The 21,562-nt window shown below is 44.9% G+C and overlaps 1 protein-coding gene across 1 annotated transcript in view; it reads right to left on the bottom strand.

The window, feature by feature from the left end:
* LOC310779142 (uncharacterized protein) overlaps positions 1-21,562 on the bottom strand; it is a 117,492-nt gene that overhangs the window by 42,829 nt on the left and 53,101 nt on the right. The window contains exons 18-23 of the mRNA XM_083639639.1: positions 17,370-17,408; positions 9,033-9,161; positions 7,802-7,934; positions 4,937-5,107; positions 3,805-3,839; positions 1,581-1,745 (exon numbers count right to left, since the gene is read on the bottom strand). Of these exons, the coding sequence (XP_083495765.1) occupies positions 1,581-1,745; positions 3,805-3,839; positions 4,937-5,107; positions 7,802-7,934; positions 9,033-9,161; positions 17,370-17,408 (672 nt within the window). The remainder of the gene's footprint in view (positions 1-1,580; positions 1,746-3,804; positions 3,840-4,936; positions 5,108-7,801; positions 7,935-9,032; positions 9,162-17,369; positions 17,409-21,562) is intronic.

The following is a 21,562-nucleotide window of genomic DNA, read 5'->3' on the forward strand; positions in this document are numbered from 1 at the left end:
GACTAATTGACTGAATCATGTAAACCCGGGTTTTTCCTATTGTCGGATTATTAAAGTGCACGTAAACGCAGAAATCAGATTATTGCCATAAACTGATTACTCACAGTTATCAGTTTATTGGTGTGCATGTGAACGCACTCAATGATTATTGTGACAGGCCTATTGCCAAGGGCAATAGTCCACACCAGTCTGCTATGATATGGAAATCTTGTGATTCAGATCTGCTACAAAATGTCATTGGTTCTTCCTTGGCCCGTGCTACACCCTTCCACAAAGTAGGGCTGGTCGATTGTTTAGTCGATACGCTCCAGTCCGACCAAATTCTCATTGGCCGGACAATCGCTGGTGTTAATTTCATAAGAAACAAAAGCACTCCGGAACGAAGTAACGTGCCGGAAGCAACGCAGACCTTTTCTGGAAGTGCACACAGGAGCAGAAGTGACAAAAGGATCGATGGATCCCACTGCCCTTGGAGGCAAAACACACCCTGCGCCCGCCTACGCAGCATTCAAGCGCCAGGATTGGCCAGGAGCGAGCAAATACGCCCCAGTGTTCATTTATTACAGTTCAGGGTCACACATAGGTCAAACGCTCTGCATCCACGCATCATAGCAATTTCATTAAGCAACTGAATTCATCTTAATAGCTGATATTGAAATGGTCACGTATGTTCCTTAATGTCTTAGTTACCCTCCTCTGCAGTGTCAGCAGTCACATTGTAGTACATGGAGTAAATGTCCTGTGTGTCTTACCCTCCTCTGCAGTGGCAGCACTGTCACATTGTAGTACATGGAGTAGATGTCTTGTCTTACCCTCCTCTGCAGTGGCAGCACTGTCACATTGTAGTACATGGAGTAAATGTCCTGTGTGTCTTACCCTCCTCTGCAGTGGCAGCACTGTTACATTGTAGTACATGGAGTAAATGTCCTGTGTGTCTTACCCTCCTCTGCAGTGGCAGCACTGTTACATTGTAGTACATGGAGTAAATGTCCTGTGTGTCTTACCCTCCTCTGCAGTGACAGCACTGTCACATTGTAATACATGGAGTAAATGTCCTGTGTGTCTTACCCTCCTCTGCAGTGGCAGCACTGTTACATTGTAGTACATGGAGTAAATGTCCTGTGTGTCTTACCCTCCTCTGCAGTGACAGCACTGTTACATTGTAGTACATGGAGTAAATGTCCTGTGTGTCTTACCCTCCTCTGCAGTGACAGCACTGTCACATTGTAATACATGGAGTAAATGTCCTGTGTGTCTTACCCTCCTCTGCAGTGGCAGCACTGTTACATTGTAGTACATGGAGTAAATGTCCTGTGTGTCTTACCCTCCTCTGCAGTGGCAGCACTGTTACATTGTAGTACATGGAGTAAATGTCCTGTGTGTCTTACCCTCCTCTGCAGTGGCAGCACTGTTACATTGTAGTACATGGAGTAAATGTTCTGTGTGTCTTACCCTCCTCTGCAGTGGCAGCACTGTCACATTGTAGTACATGGAGTAAATGTCCTGTGTGTCTTACCCTCCTCTGCAGTGGCACCACTGTCACATCGTAGTAAACGGAGTAAATGTCCTGTGTGTCTTACCCTCCTCTGCAGTGGCAGCACTGTCACGTTGTAGTACCAGGAGTAAATGTCCTGCGTCTCCAGGTACGGCCACACCAGCTTGGCCACATCGTCCTGCACGTAGCCTCCCTGCGGCAAACCGGTCATCATGATGCAGTTGGGCAGCGGAGTGGAGCTGCTCATCGTCTGCAGGAGACAACAGAGTGGTTACGTTCACACTGCAGCACCAAGTGGCCTGATTCTGACACTTTTCCCTCTCATTTGACTTAAATTATGGTCCTGTTCAAACCTGGTACAGTATTAACATGTATCAAACCTGTAACATGTACAGTATCAAACCTGGTACAGTATTAACATGTATCAGGGGCGATCCGATCGCAAGTGAACAGCTCTAAGTACATCTGTTCACACCTGGCATTAGAATGCGTCTGGAGTGGCCACTTGATCAGATCTCACTTTCCTGTCTACATGCAAATAAACACTTTAGTAATGACTAAACGACTTTGCTTTTCATTTGGCAATTACTATTGCTCAATTATTATAGATACGTTTACGTTTGCAATTATTATAGCCTAAACATGAGAATCAGCAGCTTCTCATGCTGAGTCTCAGACCAGAGGACCCACAAATTCCACTGTGGGCTCCCGTTAAAAAACGGCCGTACTTTTTCATCCGTGTAGCAATCACAACAAAACAGTACTTGCCTTAAAGCCACAAGTTGTTGTCCATCAAAGTGGGGTATTCGTATATTCGTATATATGTTATTTATGCGTTATATATGTGCATGGTTTTCATTACGGAGGGGTTTCTGTCATGTCTGCAACTGTAATTTATTTTCTTCTGGATCATGGGTAATGCATGGTTTTCACCAATAGCCACAGCAGAGAGGGCGCTGTTTCCCCACTGAGAAACGGAAGAACAGCAACGGCCATTTTCAATTGAAAAGACAGGCCAAGACAGGCGTAGAAAGGATACAAACACATCTGTATTGAAAACTATGCAACATTAAGAACACAAATACCCTGCCTTGAAGGTACTTGAAAATGCCCCCTTCATTATTTGCCTTATTTTGTGGAGGGGTTGGTTGAAGTTGAAAATATACAAGCACTGGACACCTCGAGTGTGCACCTGTTAAGAGTTGGGTGTGCAACGTAATTCACATTATTTGGGTATAATGCTTTGGAATTCCCTCACCGCGCCTCTTGAGTTCCTGTTGCACCAGATTGAAACAGTGCTGCCCTCAGAGGTGAGAGAAAAAAAAAGTTTTTTTCTTTTTGTTTCGTTTAACCGATGGGTTCCCAGATTGCCATTTGCGTGCTGCTTTTCTCATTCTCTCTACACATACCGTTTGTTGTTTATTTCGTTTATTCAGTTGAGAACTGGACGAGGAAAAGCTGATTGTCGAGGTGGAGAAAGACAAAGAGCTTTCTTCTCTTCTTCTGGTTGTACGGCGGTTGGTGGGCACACGATGGCAGTAAGAGAAAGCGTGTTGTAAACAAGAATCTACAGGACTATGTAGTGTAGTAAACTGTCTGTTGGACAAACAACAAAACACATGAAACATCTGAGCTGAAGAGGTTGTTCTATCCACGGATTTGCTTCTACTGCCAGATCTGACTAAACGCAGAGGATGTCAGTTGAGTAGGCTGTCCTTCAATGGGTCCTGAGGATGCATTGCGTTCACACAGAAGAATCCATTCAGACCACCTCCAAATGTGGTCTGAGCTATCGATCTCAGGATGCAATGAAGACGCATTGGGTGTGTTCGGACCTGTACCTTTACTGAGATCAGATCATCCAAGATCCAATCTCGCCCATGTTAATTCAGATCTGGTATTAAGGTTTCATGTCCCACACTGACAAGTGAAGAGGCAGGTAGCAAGTTAACTAGTTGAACAAGTTTAGTAGTTTAACAATTCTACACCTCACTCATTTCATGGATTTGGCCATTACAAGAAAATTCTCAGGAATGGGGGGGGGGGGGGGGGGGGGGGGAGTGCTGCTTTCTGCGAGGGATGAGATGGTAAAAGAAGAAATAAGACGTAAGTAAAAAAAAAAAAAAAAAAAAAAAAAAAAAAAAAAAAGATAGGTCCTGAATGTTTCAGGAGCTTCTAGCAGGAGCTGAATTTAACAAGCTGTAGAAAATGGGATAATGTGGATAATGGTGACTTTCAGTTGATCTTATTTCCAAAATGGCTGTATATTCTGGAGAAACACCAAATAGAAAGGTGAGAAATGGACTTACCTCAATGTCATCCAACCCTGTGATTGTCAGGTACTCTAAGAGAAGATAATGATAATAAGAGTGAGAAGAGGTGGACCGATTAATCAGCGCAGATAGGATGGTAATGTCATTGTCTGCTTGAGATAATTTCTATTAAAATCAAAGTTAACTTTAAGACAGCTTTATTAATAAATGATGAGCATGATAAGGTTGCTGGTTAAAGAATGGCATTATTAATGCATTGATAACTGCTGCTCTGCTGAAAGCACAGTGTCTCTGTTATAGGGATGGGGGTCGTTAATTTTGATTGATATTGATACCATTTTCAAGTTTGCTTATCGATCCGGGTTCTTATCTATACCACTATCGATACTTTTCTATTATTTGGTGGAAAGACGAGACCACAATACATTCTCAACAGAACCGCTTTGATTGCTTAACTGTGAGTTTGTGACTGTTTGATTTCTGAACAGTATGATTAGCCTCGATGTAACTGAACAAAATTTAGGCTAAATTAGTCCAATCCCCAGTGGAAACACGGTCTGTATGTTGGTGTTTTTTTTTTTTTCTGTTGTGTTATTGTGGGGAGGGGAGGGAGGTGGTATATGTATGGAATGTTTGTATTGTATTTTCTAAATGTGTTCATTGAATATAATAAATACACTGATGGAAAAAAGAATGATTAGCCTCACCTTCAAATAAACACTGCTGATGCTGGGCATTTGTTTGAAAAGGCAAATAGCAAAATAATAATAGCACAGCAGCAACACTTTTTTCCAACGATAAAGAAAATAAATATGTTGTTGACATACAGAGCCTTTAATGGTTGTATTTTAATTTAAATCTGCTTTGATTAAAAACAAATCTTGGCATTAGGAGATTTTATGTATTACAACAAGCTGTTAGGAAGTTAAACAGGTCATAATTTCCTCTCTAATATTAATTTGATATTGCTGTGCAAACACATTTATCATGCATTGCAAACTGTATTAAAAAAAACTGTAAAAACTACAGTTTGCATGATAAAATGTATTTGAACACATCTAATGTTCTTTACTTAAGTAAAGTTCCAAAATTGATCCTTTCGACTCCATAAGCTACATAACGTAAGATAAAGAAAAATAAATAAATAAACAAACAAAAAAACACTCACCTGGGATGTTGAACCAAGGAGAAGCCGTGGGAAACAAGAAGGGAGGAGCTCTCAGTGGCACGTAGAAGGGTGGAACGGACCCGGGTGGAACGGCAACACCCGTTGACGGGACGGTTGACCCGGTGACGGCTTCCTTGTGGTCCGGCAGAGCATTCAGAGGAAGTTTTGGAGCTGTAGATAAAGCAAGCAAAAAGTCTCCTTTAATAATATCTGAACAGCGACGAAACACAAGAGGCACAGTAGCTGGGTTTCAAATGGTTTCTATCCTACTTTCCCCCCCTTTTTTGTAAAGTATGGGTATTAAATGAAAAGGTTGAATTAAAAATGGCAGAAATTTGTCAAATGTATTCAATATTGTTCCGTTGAAGTGGATTTTGTTGTTGTGGTTGATGAATTAATTACTCAATAGTGATGGAGAAACAAACTCAACAGTGACAAAACAGAACTCCTCATCGGCTTCAAGTCCACCCTCAGTAAAATCAACAACCCCACACTCATCAGGCCCGCAACGTTGGCGTTATCCTTGACCCCTGCCTTTCTCTCGAGCACCACATCCACCAAACTGTCAAATCCTCCTTCTTCCACATCCATAATATTGCAAAGATCCAGCCCTCTCTCACAAGAGCAAAACTCCGATGGTGAAATAAGTTTGCTTGTCACACAATAAATCACACTCGTTTGACTTAAGAGGGCATGTATGTTGTATCCTTCACATTCGCTAACCAGTCTTAGGAACTGAAATCTTTGAAGAAGTTGGGATCCCTGTCGGAGAGAAATAGCCTGAATCGATGTTTATCCGTTCACCTGGTCACGTTGAAGCACTTTTTACAGACTGGCTTCGTTTGATGTGTCCAGGGGCTTGCCTTCGCTGTCGGCAACGTAAGCAAAATACTTCCACATTTCGCTTCGTGCATCTGCTTTCTCTACAAGCAGATGCAAGAACAAGCCACTGCCATTTTCGCTGTCTGTGTCCCTGTCGGGCTGCTGACTGACTGAGGAGGAGGACTGAAGGACTGGCCAGAGAGCGAGCAGAGAAGGGAGGGGGGTAAATCGGCACGCCCACACATGAAGCAGACATACCGCTCTTATTATCACAAGATAATTTCACCAGTTTGCTTTGATGTGCGCGAATGATTAGATTATGCACGCTGGAACGTTAAGCAACGTGTGTACACCTCGCCCATGAGAGAAGGACCGGCAAATGACTTGACACGTTTCACACTTGAGTCGCTCTGCCAGCATACCGGTCCTGTCACTACCTAGGAGGTAGTAAAAGATCGGCGATCGCGGGGGCGCGCTTGTGCCGGAAAACAATTTTCACACATGAAAGGCATAGACCACTTTCTGGTCATTTCCCGGTATAAAGCGCATGTGTGAAAACGGCTATAGTCTTTCAATCCCGCCTCAAGAGCCATCTCTTCTCCATTGCCTTCTCTTACCCCCCATCTATCCTTCTGTGTCTGTGTTGTTTGTCCACTGTTTGTCTCACTAACGCCGTCCCTTAAATGTCTAGTTTTAAGCGACTTTGGGTTCTAGGAAAGTGCTATATAAACGCCATGATTATTATTATTATTAATACTGATGATTTTTCTGGATCGTCTTTAAAATACCTGTCCTCCAGAAATCGGCCTGCCCTCTCATTCTCCTATGTCGCCATCGTGGATTTTTGAACTCTTTGGTGCAGCTGATTATCGGAGTGTATTTTTGCTTTGTTTTTATCTTCAGATGAAAACATGAAACATGGTACGATATTGAATAACAACCACAACCTGCCAGATACCAATTATAGCTGGGTGGTACCATTTGAAAATCGCTACCTTGAATTTGATATCGGTACCAAAACTGTAATCATTTTAACTACTTTATAAAAGCTAGTTACACCTACGTTTTTGGATTATCAAATCATTTTTAGCATTAGTTTTCCTCAACTAAAGGAAATATCGTTTGTAATTTTTTTATCTCTTTATTCTCGATTATTTGATTTGAAAATTCTGGGGACTGGGTTTGGCGTTGCCCAATCCTGGTGTGTTTTTCGCCCACAAATCCAGTGGGATTCAGCGTGTTGTGGTGCTAGGCGAGTGGGATCCGCAGAGTACCATGCTTCCGTGTGGAATGGAGCGGAGTGCTGCCTGCGCGCCTGGAATCTCCGAGGGGCGACCCCTTACGTTAACGTTATCCTGGAATGCGAGTTTAACGAGCCAGTTACATGTCTTTGTATCTTTAGACATTACTGTTTGCTTTATTTTGTATGTTACATACAAGTTATTAGTTAGTTTATGGGCTAGAAATTCTGCCAGGTTACACACTCTAGGCGCCATTTTCTCCATTTCGAGGAGAAGATTCTCTTGAAATGAAGATTGATTGACAGCTGCCATGTCGTGAAATGATTGGTTGAAATGGGGTAGAAATTTGATGGTACTATGTGATGTCAGCAAACTGTAGATTACTGTTATGAATGAAATCTTGGAAAAAAAAAGTTTTGATGTGAAAAAGTGTGAAAAACTAAAGAAATTTCATTTTTGTGATTTTCTTTGCATACATTATTAAAAAGGTGCACTGAATACCCAGGTATTTGAACTAAAATTTAAAAAATATATTTTTGGGTTCAGCTCGTCTTTAAGCCTATTGTCAAGAGATGAACATGAACCAGATAAATGTGTATATCATGTATACATATACATGCATACATACATACCGTCCCCACACACACACACATACACCCCCCCCCCCCCCCCACATACACCCCCCCCCCCCCCCACGCACACCCACCCACCCACCGGGGGGGGGACGACTCAACATTTGACATCTTAAGCGTGAAATTGTTACGCGTTTATTTTTCTTCTCCACTTCAACAAATGTGCTTACCATGTGCCGTGCAGGAGCCTTGTGGTTGTGGAGCCTGCAACCTGATGACTTGGTACCTGGGGAGGTGCTGCAGGTGGCTGAACCAAACCCCGAGCCGGTCTGCATCCTCCACAGACTCAAACTCTACATATACCTGGAACACACACACACGCACACACACACACACACATGCACAAACACACACACACACACACACGCACGAACACGCAAGCACCCACCCCACACACACGCGACCATGGATATTAACTCATTGAGTGCCAAGGACGTCGATCGACGTCAAAGTAAATAGTGACGTAGAGTGCCAAGGACGTCGATCGACGTCAAATGCGTTTTTTGACGGTGGGACGTGGATGAAAGCCTCAGGCATCTCCTGTACAAATATGGGAGCTATTGAAGGTGTATAACCTATTTTACGGACTCATTAGGTGGCGACAGTGCTCTCCAGATTAGAGAAAGGTCCGGAGAAACAGGAGGAAAAAGCCGTGATCAAAGAGAAACCGATGCATGCTGCAGCCAGAGCCATATAGGTTGCTCTGTCTGGAGCTGACGTTGGCTGCGAACAGGAGTCAATCCGCGCCCACAACTGAGCCCCTCTGTCTCTGTCTGTCTGTCTGTATAGTTTCTCCACACGATTAGCCGCCAGAAAGGCAGCACCCGACGCCGAAGGGCCAAACCTTTCCCTGCAGTCCGGTTTGGCATTTCCGTGTGCGCTGGGAACAAAAACGGAGCGCTCCGAAAATAGAGTGGGTGCGTGTTGGCTGTGTGTTAGTGTGGGGAGGAGTTTGGGGTGGGGTGGGGGAGAGGGGGGGGGGGCACGCAGGGCATCACACAACTACACCACGTCACTACATCAGAAAATATTATCTTCAGACTCAGTGAATGTGCTTGAAATGCTTCATTTCACAAAAGGCGGAATATCTCAGCTAATAATTTGAAACGCCTGTATTTGCTCAAAACGACCTATCTTCTCCGGCTCATAACTAAAGAACGGAAAATTGTATCAATAAACTTTTTTTTGCTGATGATACAATAGAGCCAGCTCGTTCTTTGTGCGTGTTCGGTGTTTACATAGTAATATCACACAATATTCTGTGGGCCTCGAGAAATCACTGAAAACGCTCTGAAAACTCTGGCACTGGGAGCGTCCGTTCTCCAAAAGTGGCTGGCACTCAATGACTTAATTTGATTGTATAATGGGATTTTGCCCTGAGACCAAAGTGTGTGTGTGTACCTTGCTCAGCAGAGGCAGGTAGTTCTTGACACCTCCTATCTTTGACAGCGCTGCCCTGAGGTGCCCGGCTGCGCCCGGCGAAACGTTCCAGACAGCCACCACTCGCGCGTGCTCTATCTCAGCCGCAGACTGGAGGAGATAGGAAATCAGGTCCCACCCACACCAGGAAGTAAACAGGAAGACAAAGACACAATCAAAATCACTTTGCAATTTTGGTTTCCAGTTGTTACGGTGAAACCTACTGTAAGTAATTATTTATACAGAGCTTTTCACAGACAGAAGTCACAAAGTGCTTTACATGTGCATAGAGATACATCAAAAAAGAGGGCATTAAGCCACGCAAAATGACAACATATAAAAACACAATAAACAATGACAATAAGATTGCATAATGGAGAGGGCGAAAAATACCCATGGTACATAAGTGCAAGTGCAAGTCAATAAAAATGCAAATTACAAAGTGCACATAGACAGTCAGGTAAATGCCTGTTTAAACAGATAGGTCTTTATCTGAGTCTTAAAAGAGCCAACAGAGTCGGCGGACGTAATAGCAGGGGCCAGAGAGTTCCACAATTTAGGGGCAACGGGCGTAAATGCTCTGTCACCACGGGTCACAAGGCGGGTGGGTGGGACGGATAAGAGATGAAGGTCAACAGATGAGTGAGGGATGAGTAGATCAGCCAGGTAAGCCGGAGCCTGACTGTGCAGTGCTCTGTAGGTAAGTGTGAGAATCTTGAACTGATGCCTAAATGGAACAGGGAGCCCGTGGAGTGATTTTAAAAGAGTGATGTGATCTATTAGATCTAGTGAGAAGTACTAGCAGGGGCGTAACCAGGGATTTTGGGCCCCATGAAAGGATATCACATTGGGCCCACGGATGCGGAAAATTTTGGCCATTTGAAGCCCAATTTAGAGGAATATCTCATTTTAAATCAGAGAGTTCCCCAAACTTTTGAGTAGCCAGTCAGATTGAAAAAGTAGCCGGATCATGTTCGCGGCGTTTTTGTTCCAGTGGTCCTTTTCCCAATTAATAAACAAACCTCAAATATGTATCGATGAGTGTGACAATTGAAATAATACAAATAAACATTCTTATAAAGGCTCAATGCTCAATTTAATTATAAATAAAACAATATCCATATTGCAAAACACAAACAGGCAATGTATATTTTTAAGAACAAAGAAAATACTAATAACTGTAAGTTTCCCACAGGATTTGGAGAGATTGTGGTGGGTAGACCTTGCTTGGACCCTCTTGGGGGGTTCGGGGGGCCATGCCCCCTGTAAGAAAAATGTGTACATTTTAAACTAAAATGCATGAATCTGGTTCACTTTGAGAACCAATTTAACACGTTCACTGCCGTGGACGAGTCAACTCGTCAAGCAGAAACCAACGGTTGACTGCCGTGGACGAGTCAACTCGTCAAAAAAAAAAAAAAAAAAAATTGATGGTGGGACGTGGATCAAAGCCCCCTACGTCTCCTATAAAAATATGGGAGCCACCGAACGTGTACAACCCATTCCACCGACCCACTAAGTGGCGACAGTGCTCTCCAGACTAGAGAAAGCCGAGCCAAAACTGCAGGGGAAAGCGTGAGGAAACCATTCTCATACTGTAGAATGGTTTGGCGAAAATGCTTTCGCGCTGGCGCACAACGGTGGCGCACAACGGTGGGGGGTTCCAAAAATAGACTGGGTGTACTTCTTCCCACTCCTTTTCGAATATGTATATATTCTATTTTTCTTTGTTTCTGAAATGGCTTTTATTTTATTATTTTACTTTCATATTCGAAATAAACACTTCAATCAATCAATCAATAAAGGCCAGAATCGCAAAAGCTTCATCAAAGCTCTCAACCGAAACCCCAAGAAACGAGCGAGCCCCATCCAGGCTCGCCCAACGAGGGGCCGCCAGGCAGCAGACAGGCAGCAGAAACTCGCTTGTGACACACCCGCTGCAGAGCCACGGAGGGAGGAGGAGAACACCCACGGAGGGAGGAGTTTGAAGGAGAGGGGGGTGGGGGTGCTGTTATGGAGGAAATTACTGTTCAGAACTATTGTTTAGATGTATGATGTCTTACTGATGCCAAAAATAAATGGTTAAAGTGACTGTTCTATCGAATTTCACAAAAAGGCATTTATCTCAGCTTTCATTTTCAGATGCTGAAACCATGCTGTATTCAACTGCTAATGCCTACATAACTACTAACTCTACAAACTAACTCTTTTAGACAGAGAAAGCACACATTATATTAGTTCTTTTGAGATATTTTGTGTTCACAAAGTCCTAGCAGAAAATAATCCTCGGCTCTTGAAAGATGAGCCAGAATCCTCAAAAAAACCCTTGGCAGAAGCTACCTACAGTAAAAAAAAAAACTGTTGGCAGTGAATGTGTTAAGAGGCTAGATCAGGGGTGGGCAATTATTTTTCATGGGGGGCCACATGAGAAACCCAGATTGTTGCCGGGGGCCGAACAAATATTGTCATGCCGTAACCCAGGAACTTTGATGATAGAGGGGACCACAAAAAAATTTCCTGGCCACCAGAGGGCCAGATTTTGCCGAGGGTTGGGGGTCGAATGGCGCTGGCGCGGAAAAATTTGGGGCATTTGAAGTCAGGTTTAGAGGAATAACCCATTTTAAATTAACAGTTGTGATGTCATTATTCAGTCTTAACTCATTGAGTGCCAGCCACTTTTGGAGAACGGACGCTCCCAGTGCCAGAGTTTTCAGAGCGTTTTCAGTGATATCTCGAGGCCCACAGAATATTGTGTGATATTACTATGTAAACAACGAACACGCACAAAGAACGAGCTGGCTCTATTGTATCATCAGCAAAAAAAAGTTTATTGATACCATTTTCCGTTCTTTAGTTATGAGCCGGAGAAGATAGGTCGTTTTGAGCAAATACAGGCGTTTCAAATTATTAGCTGAGATATTCCGCCTTTTGTGAAATGAAGCATTTCAAGCACATTCACGGACTCTGAAGATAATATTTTCTGATGTAGTGACGTGGTGTAGTTGTGTGATGCCCTGCGTGCCCCACCCCCCTCTCTCCCCCTCCCCCCCTCAGCTGCAAACTCCTCCCCACACTACACACAGCCAACACGCACCCACTCTATTTTCGGAGCGCTCCGTTTTTGTTCCCATCGCACACGGAAATGCCAAACCGGACTGCAGGAAAGGTTTGGCCCTTCGGCGTCGGGTGCTGCCTTTCTGGCGGCTAATCGTGTGGATAAACTATGCAGACAGACAGACAGAGGCAGAGGGGGGGCTCAGTTGTGTGCGCGGATTGACTTCTGTTCGCAGCCAACGTCAGCTGCAGACAGAGCAATCTATATGGCTCTGGCTGCAGCATGAGCGGTTTCTCTTTGATCACGGCTTTTTCCAGTTGTTTTCCGGACCTTTCTCTAATCTGGAGAGCACTGTCGCCACCTAATGAGTCCGTAAAATAGGTTATACACCTTCAATAGCTCCCATATTTGTACAGGAGATGCCTGAAGCTTTGATCCACGTCCCACCGTCAAAAAACGCATTTGACGTCGATCGACGTCCTTGGCGCTCTACGTCACTATTTACTTGGACGTCGATCGACGTCCTTGGCACTCAATGAGTTAAACACCAATATTTGATCCTTTTCTCAAATCACTCCTATGTCACCACTTGCTCTCCCTACAGGGCTTGAAATTAGCTTTTTTGGCCATCTGCCAATATGGCTGCTAGAAGTTACCAGCCAATTAGAATTTCCACTAGCCAAAATGTTTTTCTTGAAATAAACCAGAATATGAGTGGGTTAATTTAAGCATAAGTATCAGTAAGTGGCCCGGGATTCTCAAAGCCTGTGTTGAGGGTCACACGAACAAAAATGCACTCTTGAAGCTAAATAAATCCAAAACCAACAAGTTAATTATTTACATTTTTTACTTCAATGTAGAACAGTAATTTCTTACACATGAGATTACTTTTAGCCTTTTAGTCATAAAGATTATTGAAAGATATTCCATATTCTAGACTGAAATGTTATAACAGAAGTGGAGTATTGGCCAGAATGACATGAATTATTCAGCGGGTATCTTGTATGTTGTATTCAGGTGCACTGTAAAAAAAAAAATATATATATATATATATATATATATATATATATATATATATATATATATATATATATATTATTTTTAGGGCCCCTGTCAGTCAAGGGCCCTTGGAATCGTCCAGTTTCCTATAGAATACTACAGCCCTGAGTACTAGTACTAGTACTAGATAATTGGAGAGCTGTCTGTTTGTTTGTCTGGAGTTTCAAGGCGCACGGCTGGTCCGATCACCTTAATCTGGTGCCAAAAAAGAGAGATAAAAAGTCTAAATCTAAAGCGATATTTAAAAAAAATTGGCCTTCACAAACTTCCATAACCTCGCCCATCGCCCAACCTCGCCTCATCTCCAGAGTCTCCACCCTAGAAATCGATTCCTAGTTAAATAATTACTATGTCTTTGTCCTTGTATAGTATTATTAGTGTGCTTGCTGCAGGGAAAGCACACTTTTGCTATCTCACATACTTATTTTTCTTCTTCTTCCGAACAGATTTTTGATTCACATCTCCAGTTTTTACACTATAGTACGGAGACACATAACATACATCAAGATGTACAACTCATTGAGGAAGAGTGTTAGCTATTACTTTTCTAAGAGATGCATATTCCACGGCCTTGCCCCCCCGCCTTTCAACAAATTAGTGACAAATCGCAACACCAGTGTGAGAACAACAAGAGCCTCCACTAGAGGGGACTGTTGCGTGCCTTTTAGATTGACTAAATTTTGTCAATCTGCATTCACAGTCAAAGCGGGCGGGCTGTGGAACACCCTGCCAGCAGTAATTAAAGGCTGCAGTACTCTCAGAGGTTTTAAATCCTCCATTAAGAAGTGGCTGAGAGAGGGTCAGTCCTGCGGCCACCTATAGTCATTGGTGTGGCCTCATATACTGTTTCTTTCTGTGCTATGACATTTATTTTTTACCACTACCACATTTGCCAATGTGTGATTTTAGTGGATTGCTATCTACCTCTATGTGTTCTATTTTTACTGTTATGCGCATTGTATATGTTGTATCTTGCTAATAGTATAATTTTTTGTCATGTATCTTGATTGTTTAGACATTAGGATTTTCCTTTAATTGCTGTATTTGATGTGTACTGTGTGCGCACATGACTCTGTGTGCCCAGGGACTACAGATGCAAATGAGCTTTTAGCTATCTCTGGTGCAATATATTTATTGTGTACTGTCCTTGCTTCAATAAACAATAAAGATAAAGATAAAAGATAAAGATATTTGAGATATTAATGATTATTAAATGGCATTTTAAACTAAATACACAGTATTGTAAACTGATGTGAACTCAATCCATTTCTCCCAGACAGTAAGCAGACTCACCAATATGCAAGCTGAAAATAAATGAAGCTAACTGAAACTGAAATAGAATATAGACAGGTTATATAGATAGGTTTTAACTTAACAATAACAACCGTCACAACCCACCTGAATATCGGGTTTACTTCCTGCCTTTGGCTGAGCGCAGGGTGATATTAGGCTCATATTAAATATTAACAGTAGGCCGTGTCTCCGACAGACACAGGAACAACGTAGTCTATTTCGGTCTTTATGTCTTGTAGTAGGTAGTAGTAGTAGTAGTAGTTGTTGTTGTTGTTGATAGTTGCCATAACAAGCACCCGTCGGAAAGATGTGGACACGCTGGGTAGTAGGAAGTGTTGTTGTCTGGTCCGGAGCTAGCCTGAGAGGCTAATAAAAGCTACATGTTACCGAGTAAGCCGACTATCAGTACGTTATTGCACGCATTGGCCTATCTTTTAGGGCTGGGCAATATATTAGATTTTATTTCCCAATACTGAATCGATATTTGGACGCCAAGTATCAATATTTTTTTATTTTTTTATTTTTTTTGCAGACCATGCCATGCCAGGCCTCTCTGCATCTGGTGATTCCCACCCCTAATCGATACTGTATCGATATTTCCCATATCGATGTTTTTGCACAGCCGTGTGGTCAGTGACACAATAAGAATACTTTTTATGTCAGTGCGTTCAGTAACACACTCAACACTCAGTAGTTTTGACTAAATTTGTCCACTAAGTTATCAGTATAAAGTGATGTACATATTATTACACTACCTGGGTGGTACACAGTGTGTTGTATCTTTAGCTCTATTATTTAATTTTGAGTAAATTGTCTAGAACAGTGATCCTCACTACTTTCTCCATGAGAGCCACACTAGCCCGTCAAAGTCAAGAGAGTCACTTTTACCGCAAAACCACACAGTAAGCGTTTGATTTAGTTTTTAGTTTATGATAAAAGATTTAGAACCAATGATAAAAATGTTAGAAACAATTATAAAAATCATAAAAACATTCAGACGACTTTATATATATATATATATATATATATATATATATATATATATATATATATATATATATATATATATATATAAACGATATAAAAAATGATAAAAGTGATGAAAACATTCACACCGACTTTATTAAAATATATATATATGAAAACATTCTGATGTTCAGTCTGTCTCTCTCTGGGATTCAGCTCCAAACCTCCAGACAGCTGCTTTGCTTATCGTTAAAACTCCGACTCTGGGACGCTGGTGACTTGATTGTTGCAGCTTGCGCATTTCTCGTTAACGATGAGGAAATGCCAGCTGCAACAATACGCCCTGTCACACCTGAAGCACTCTGTTTCTGCGTCCCTGCCCAATCCCCCCATGAGGCATTGGCTTGTTTGCAGTGTTGCCAGATTCCGGTAGGCTGGTGAGTTTCAACCCCCATTTGGTGCTCCAAAGGGCCACAAACCTGGCAACCACGCAGTTTGTTTGACACCGCAGTGAGGGAATGGTTTTGACATGATTGTATTATTTCTATCAGCTGCGAGCCGCCAATGAAAGAGTCTAGAGCCGCCATCATCTCGCGAGCCGCGCAAAGAGGACCTAGGCTCTAGAGTATTGCAATATACAGTATCGCAATATGTATTGTATCGCAATGTATCGTGATACAATCGTATCGCGACCCATGTATCGTGATACGTATCGTATCGTGAGGTCCTTGCCAATACCCAGCCCTACTATCTTTACATTTAAACGTTTACATAGCAAAAATAAAAAATAGAAATAGAAGTGTCATGAGTGAGGGATGAACAGCTGAGAAAGTGGACACTGTAAATAGTTAGCACTGTAAAGATGATACAATTCAGTAGGTGGCGGTAATGCAACATTTAAGGATGTCAACCGACATAAAACACAGAAGAAGCTGAGAAAAAGGAAGTGCTGTGAGGTTGGTGGTGAAAACCGTCTATATAGAATTATATCAAATAGCGGTATGCATATGCACGATGCGGGCTGTGGAGTGGAGATCAGTATGGATGTATGGACTTTTATTCTGTATACACAGTCAGTAACAGTCTACAGCGGCGCTTTTACTGGCTGGCTTGATGCAGTTCTATGCTGCTAATGTATGTGATAACTAAAACTAACCGCTTTGCGGTTGTATGCCTCCGACAAACAAGTCAAGTTGCAGTCTCCATCCATGTCTGACTCAAACAAGCACAAATACCTTGAAGCCCACAGGGCAGTGGTGTGGCCATTCTGCCTTATGGCACTTTAGGTAATATTTGGGTGTACCTCAACAACATGGCTAATCGTTTCACCATAGAAAATGGTCCTACCCCTACCCCGACACCACCCACATCCCCTTAGCCACTCCCCCTACCATCCCTCGAACCATGACCTTCCTATCCCTAGCTACGGCCCCTTTACCCTAGCCTTCCCTCAACACGCCCCTCCCACCACCCACAAGCCATTCCACCTTCCCACCCCTCGAAATCCCGACTGTCTTCTACGACCTTCGCATCCCTTGCATGGCCCCTTTTACCTAGCCCCGCCCCTCTCCCTCACCACGACCCCTCCCACCACCCACACCCCCTACCTACCCCTTGAATCCCGACTCTCTACGACTTCTTTGTATCCCTAGCATGGCCCCTTTTACCTAGCACCTCCCACTTATTTGATGGAATGGACGGATGTGAGCTCCCAGTGACCTTGAACTTTGCCCACCAAAATCCAATCAGTTCATCCTTGAGTGTGTTCCTGAGATATCGCGATAACAAGCACGGGACGTACGGATGGACGGACAATCTGAAAACATTATGCCTCTGGCCACGGCTATCACAGACGGTGGCATAAAAACACTAGTCACTAGCCTAGGAGAGGGGATTAAAGTGTGTGTGTGTGTGTGTGTGTGTGTGTGTGCGTGCATGTTACTTACACCACCGTTCAGGGTCATCAGAAATGTATAAAAGCCAACCTGAAACAGACACATCAGAGCAGACAGTGTTGAGTGGAATATTCCTTCAATGAACATTCAATAGTTCAGGTGTCAGAGGGCACTCTGACACCTGACTTCTGGTTCTGCCCTTCACTGACAGGATTCTGGGCCAAAATATTTGACTGGTACTCAAATATAACTCTTCAGTCGGAGGCAGAACTCGCCTTCTTTGGCTGCTCGGCGACCTCTCTGGGCTTCCCCACAGCTGTGCAACAGCCTCTGACACTGGGGAACAACTGTTGCCAAAAAACTCATTCTGAAAGAATCTAAGTCCCCCTCTTCAGCTTCTTTCCAACTGTGGTTGACAGACATGATCTCTGTTATAAGGATGGAGAGGCTCAGATCCCTGAGAACCAACTCACTTAAAAAGTAACTGGGACCCGTTTCTAGCCTACCTCGACGAGGTTGGGGGCAGTGGGTGACTTGCCCGGCTGGCTCCTTCCTGTTGGGCACCTTGCGTGGGACCCCGTGCGCGACATCTCTTACAAGTACATAAGCACCCTATATGGATGGTAGCACCACATTATAATGACTGTTGATATTATATGTATGTTTTTCTTTCTTTTCCTTTCCTGTGTCTGAGCTTGTTCTTTATTTTTGTTCATATCTATATATAAATTTGGCAATGTGGACTCTGTTTACATTTTTGTGCCGACCACAGCTATGTTGCTTTACATGCGATCGGGCCCTGCGGGTGACCTGACGGAGCTAGATTTTTTTATTTGGTGATTGCCCAATTAACTAATGAGTGATGTCATCAGTGATGTCACTTGCGCAATTGAGGGCAACTGATGATGTCATAGATAGGCATTGTGACATCAAAACATGCTATGAAGAATGAAGAGGTTGTTTTTAACCACTAGGGATCTCACGCGCTCGATTCCTAGGCTCGCCTGCTATGCGGGCTCGCCCGTCCTGCAGCTCGCCAAGCTGACCCTGCAGCTTGCATTCGCAGCTCGGCCGCTGCGTGGCCTTGCCCGCAGCTCGGCTACTATGTGGCCAATGAGACCAGCATCACTGATGATGTCAGATTTATGACATCACTGATGATGTCACAGTGGGATTTATGACATCACTGATGATGTCAGTGGGATTTATGACATCACTGATGATGTCAGTGGGATTTATGACATCACTGGGATTTATGACATCCCTGATGATGTCACAGTGGGATTTACGACATCACAGATGATGTCACAGTAGGTTCTATTTCATCCCTGCTGACCGCCAGAGGCGGTGCTTAAGCACTGAATATTCCCCTTCGCGCATGCGCAGTTCGAGTATTGTATACCAACAATGTCACCTGTGACCCCCTGGATGACCGGACCGAGGTTATATCTTCCGGTGTCATCAGGGATCATTTCCTTTTCAACTTCTCGCGCGCAGAGTGCTTTTGAAAGCATTACGAGATACTTCATATTAAACGTTAATTCCGTTGCTAGTAGTTCCGCGGCCGTTGTTGGTCGGAGCAGCGAACGTTCGCCCTCCAGGAGCTGCGACGGAAATATCTTCCTCGTATGAGAGGAGTTATTTTTTGTTCAGGTGGACGCTGCGGCGTTCTTTCGCCGGTAAGGCAGTGTTTTCCACTTCCCTCTCCGGACAAGGTGAGGTGACTTCATAATTGTTTGCAAAGCTGTATCTTCAACGATACCTACTGCTGCAGACTTGCCGGTGAGTGTTGCGTTGCGCAGCCTCCTCCCGGCATTACAAGTGTGGGGGTTGCGTTAGCGCTTCCCGGTTGTTATTAGTTATCGTTATTGTTATGTAATTTGAATAAACCTCTGTTGGGGAAGGCTGCGTGCGCGCTCCCTCTTCCCAGCATATGGCCTCATTTTGTTCATTAACGTTATAGCTTCAGCTCTATGATTAGAGTTTTTTCGTTGTAAGAGTGGTTAAAAGAAAAAAAAAAGAAAAAGAAATAGCCTCTGCTGGTGTAGGCAGCGTACGCGCTCCCTCCCCCCAGTATATGGTCTCATTCTGTTCACTAACGTTATAGCGTCAGCGCTGTGAGTAGTGTTTTCATTTTGGATGAGTTTAGATGTTTTGTTTGGCTAACCACTGCTAGTGACAGTAATATTAATTAATATATATATTAATTAATTACATTGTGTGTATATATATATACTGTGTGAGTAAGCCTCTGCTGCCTGCTGGTATAGGCAGCGTACGCGCTCCCTCCCCCCAGCATACAGCATCTACAGTAGGGACCAGTTGCGTCCGCGCTCTGGGCTAACTGTAAAGGGTGTGCATTAGCCGGTGTGGCGGTGTTCCTAACTGGTGCCACCATGATGGATAATGCACATTATTGCACATCCTGTGAGGCTCCTCTGCAGCCAGAGGATGGCCATGATCTCTGCCCCGCGTGCCTTGGTCCTGTGCACCTGAGGGAGGCACTGTCGGACAACCCATGCATGAACTGCAGCTACATGCCTAGGGCAGTTAGGGCTGTCAGACTGGCAGAGCTGGAACACCCAATGGGCGAAGGTGACATCCCCCCATCGGGCCAAGTGTCTCCGCTCCAACGTAGGAGCTCTAGGCGTCTGGCTGAGGCCGCTGCGGTTGGACCCTCCAAGAAAAAGACGAAGTCTGACCGCAGTGGGCTGTCATCAAAGGTGGCTCAGCTGTCCGCTGAGCTGGCCCAGATGAGGTCCATGCTCATGGTTCACCAGCCTGGTGTCCTCTCAGAGGAGGCTGAGGTGCCCACTCCTCCAATGCCGGTGCTTGCCCCAGAGGAGGATACACTCTCCCTGGCAGCTTCTGCGACTCACTTTCGTGATTATGGGGAAGACTCATTGGATGGGGTCTCCCGGGCCTCAGGGCCGGGCTCCCATTCCTCCACTCACAGTTCGCTGACTGAGACGGAGGACCGCCCCATGCGTACGGTCATGCGCAGGGCGCTAGATCACCTACGCATGGAGATACCGCAGCAGGCGGAATCGGCTCCCGCAAGCGCCTTCTTCAGGCGCAGGCCAGCCTCCACTGCCTTTGAGGTCCCTCACTCAGTGGACTACATAAGGGAGTTGCAGGCCTGTTGGAGGGACACTGGAGCTTGCTCCCGTCTCTCTGCTGATGGGCGAACCCTGGCAGCCATGCACGACACGGCAAGAGTTGGCCTGGATCACATGCCAGCTATGGAGCCTGCCATCGCATCCCTCATTGTTTCCCCCGATGAGGCTCTGCGAAGGGATGCTAGGTGCCCCCGACCCCAGTGTCGGATGACTGACGACCTTCTCACAAGGGCTTATGGGGCGGGAGCTCGGGCCGGTCGTATAGGCAACTCCCTGTCACACCTCATGCTCGCCCTCTCTGCTTCACTACAGGAGGGCAATGTGAATGCTGACTCCGTGGCCTTCTGTGATGCGTCACTGGAGGCGTTCGGCCTTATGTCCAGGGAAATTGGACGGATGATGTCCGTCCTGGTCCAAACTCGTCGCCAAGTCTGGCTTTCACAGTCTAATTTGACTGAGGCGTCGAGGAGGACTCTCCGTAGCCTCCCAGTGGAGCCAGGAGAGATGTTCGGGTCAGCGGCACAGGAAGCGCTGGAACGAACCATCCAGGCTGGGCAGACCAGGCAGCAGCTGGCAGGTCTTCGCCGTATGCCTCCGCCCACCAGGCCCAGGGGCCCCTCGGCTGCTCCCCGAGCCCGCTTTCCACCACCAGAGCACATCAGTAGCCGTCGTGAACCTCAGCAGTACACGCAGAGGCGGGGCCGTGACTTTCGGCCCTCCAATCGGCCTCGGGCCCCGGATCCTGTCCGTCCCCCCTTCAGGGCCCCTAGGGGCCGGCGGGGCGGACATTGAAGCCGCGGGGCCGGCTGTCGGATATTTTTTCCATCAGCAGCTCAGGTACTGGGCTGCTCATGCTTCAGACCCGTGGGTGGTTGCCACCTTAACCCACGGGTACAAGCTTCAATTCCGACGCCGGCCCCCAACATCCAGCCGGGTCAAAATTACCATCATAAACGACCCGGTGAAAGCCATAGCCTTAGACCAGGAGTTGGCTGCCCTCCTGGCCAAGGGCGCCATCGAGGCTGTAGACCCTCTGTCGCACCCCAGGGGGTTCTACTTGACATACTTCCTCGTGCCGAAAAAGACTGGCGGGTTTCGTCCAGTCTTGGACCTGAGGGGACTCAA

This window comes from Poromitra crassiceps, assembly GCF_964638095.1.
Source record: "Poromitra crassiceps genome assembly, chromosome: 7".
NCBI lineage: Eukaryota > Metazoa > Chordata > Actinopteri > Beryciformes > Melamphaidae > Poromitra > Poromitra crassiceps.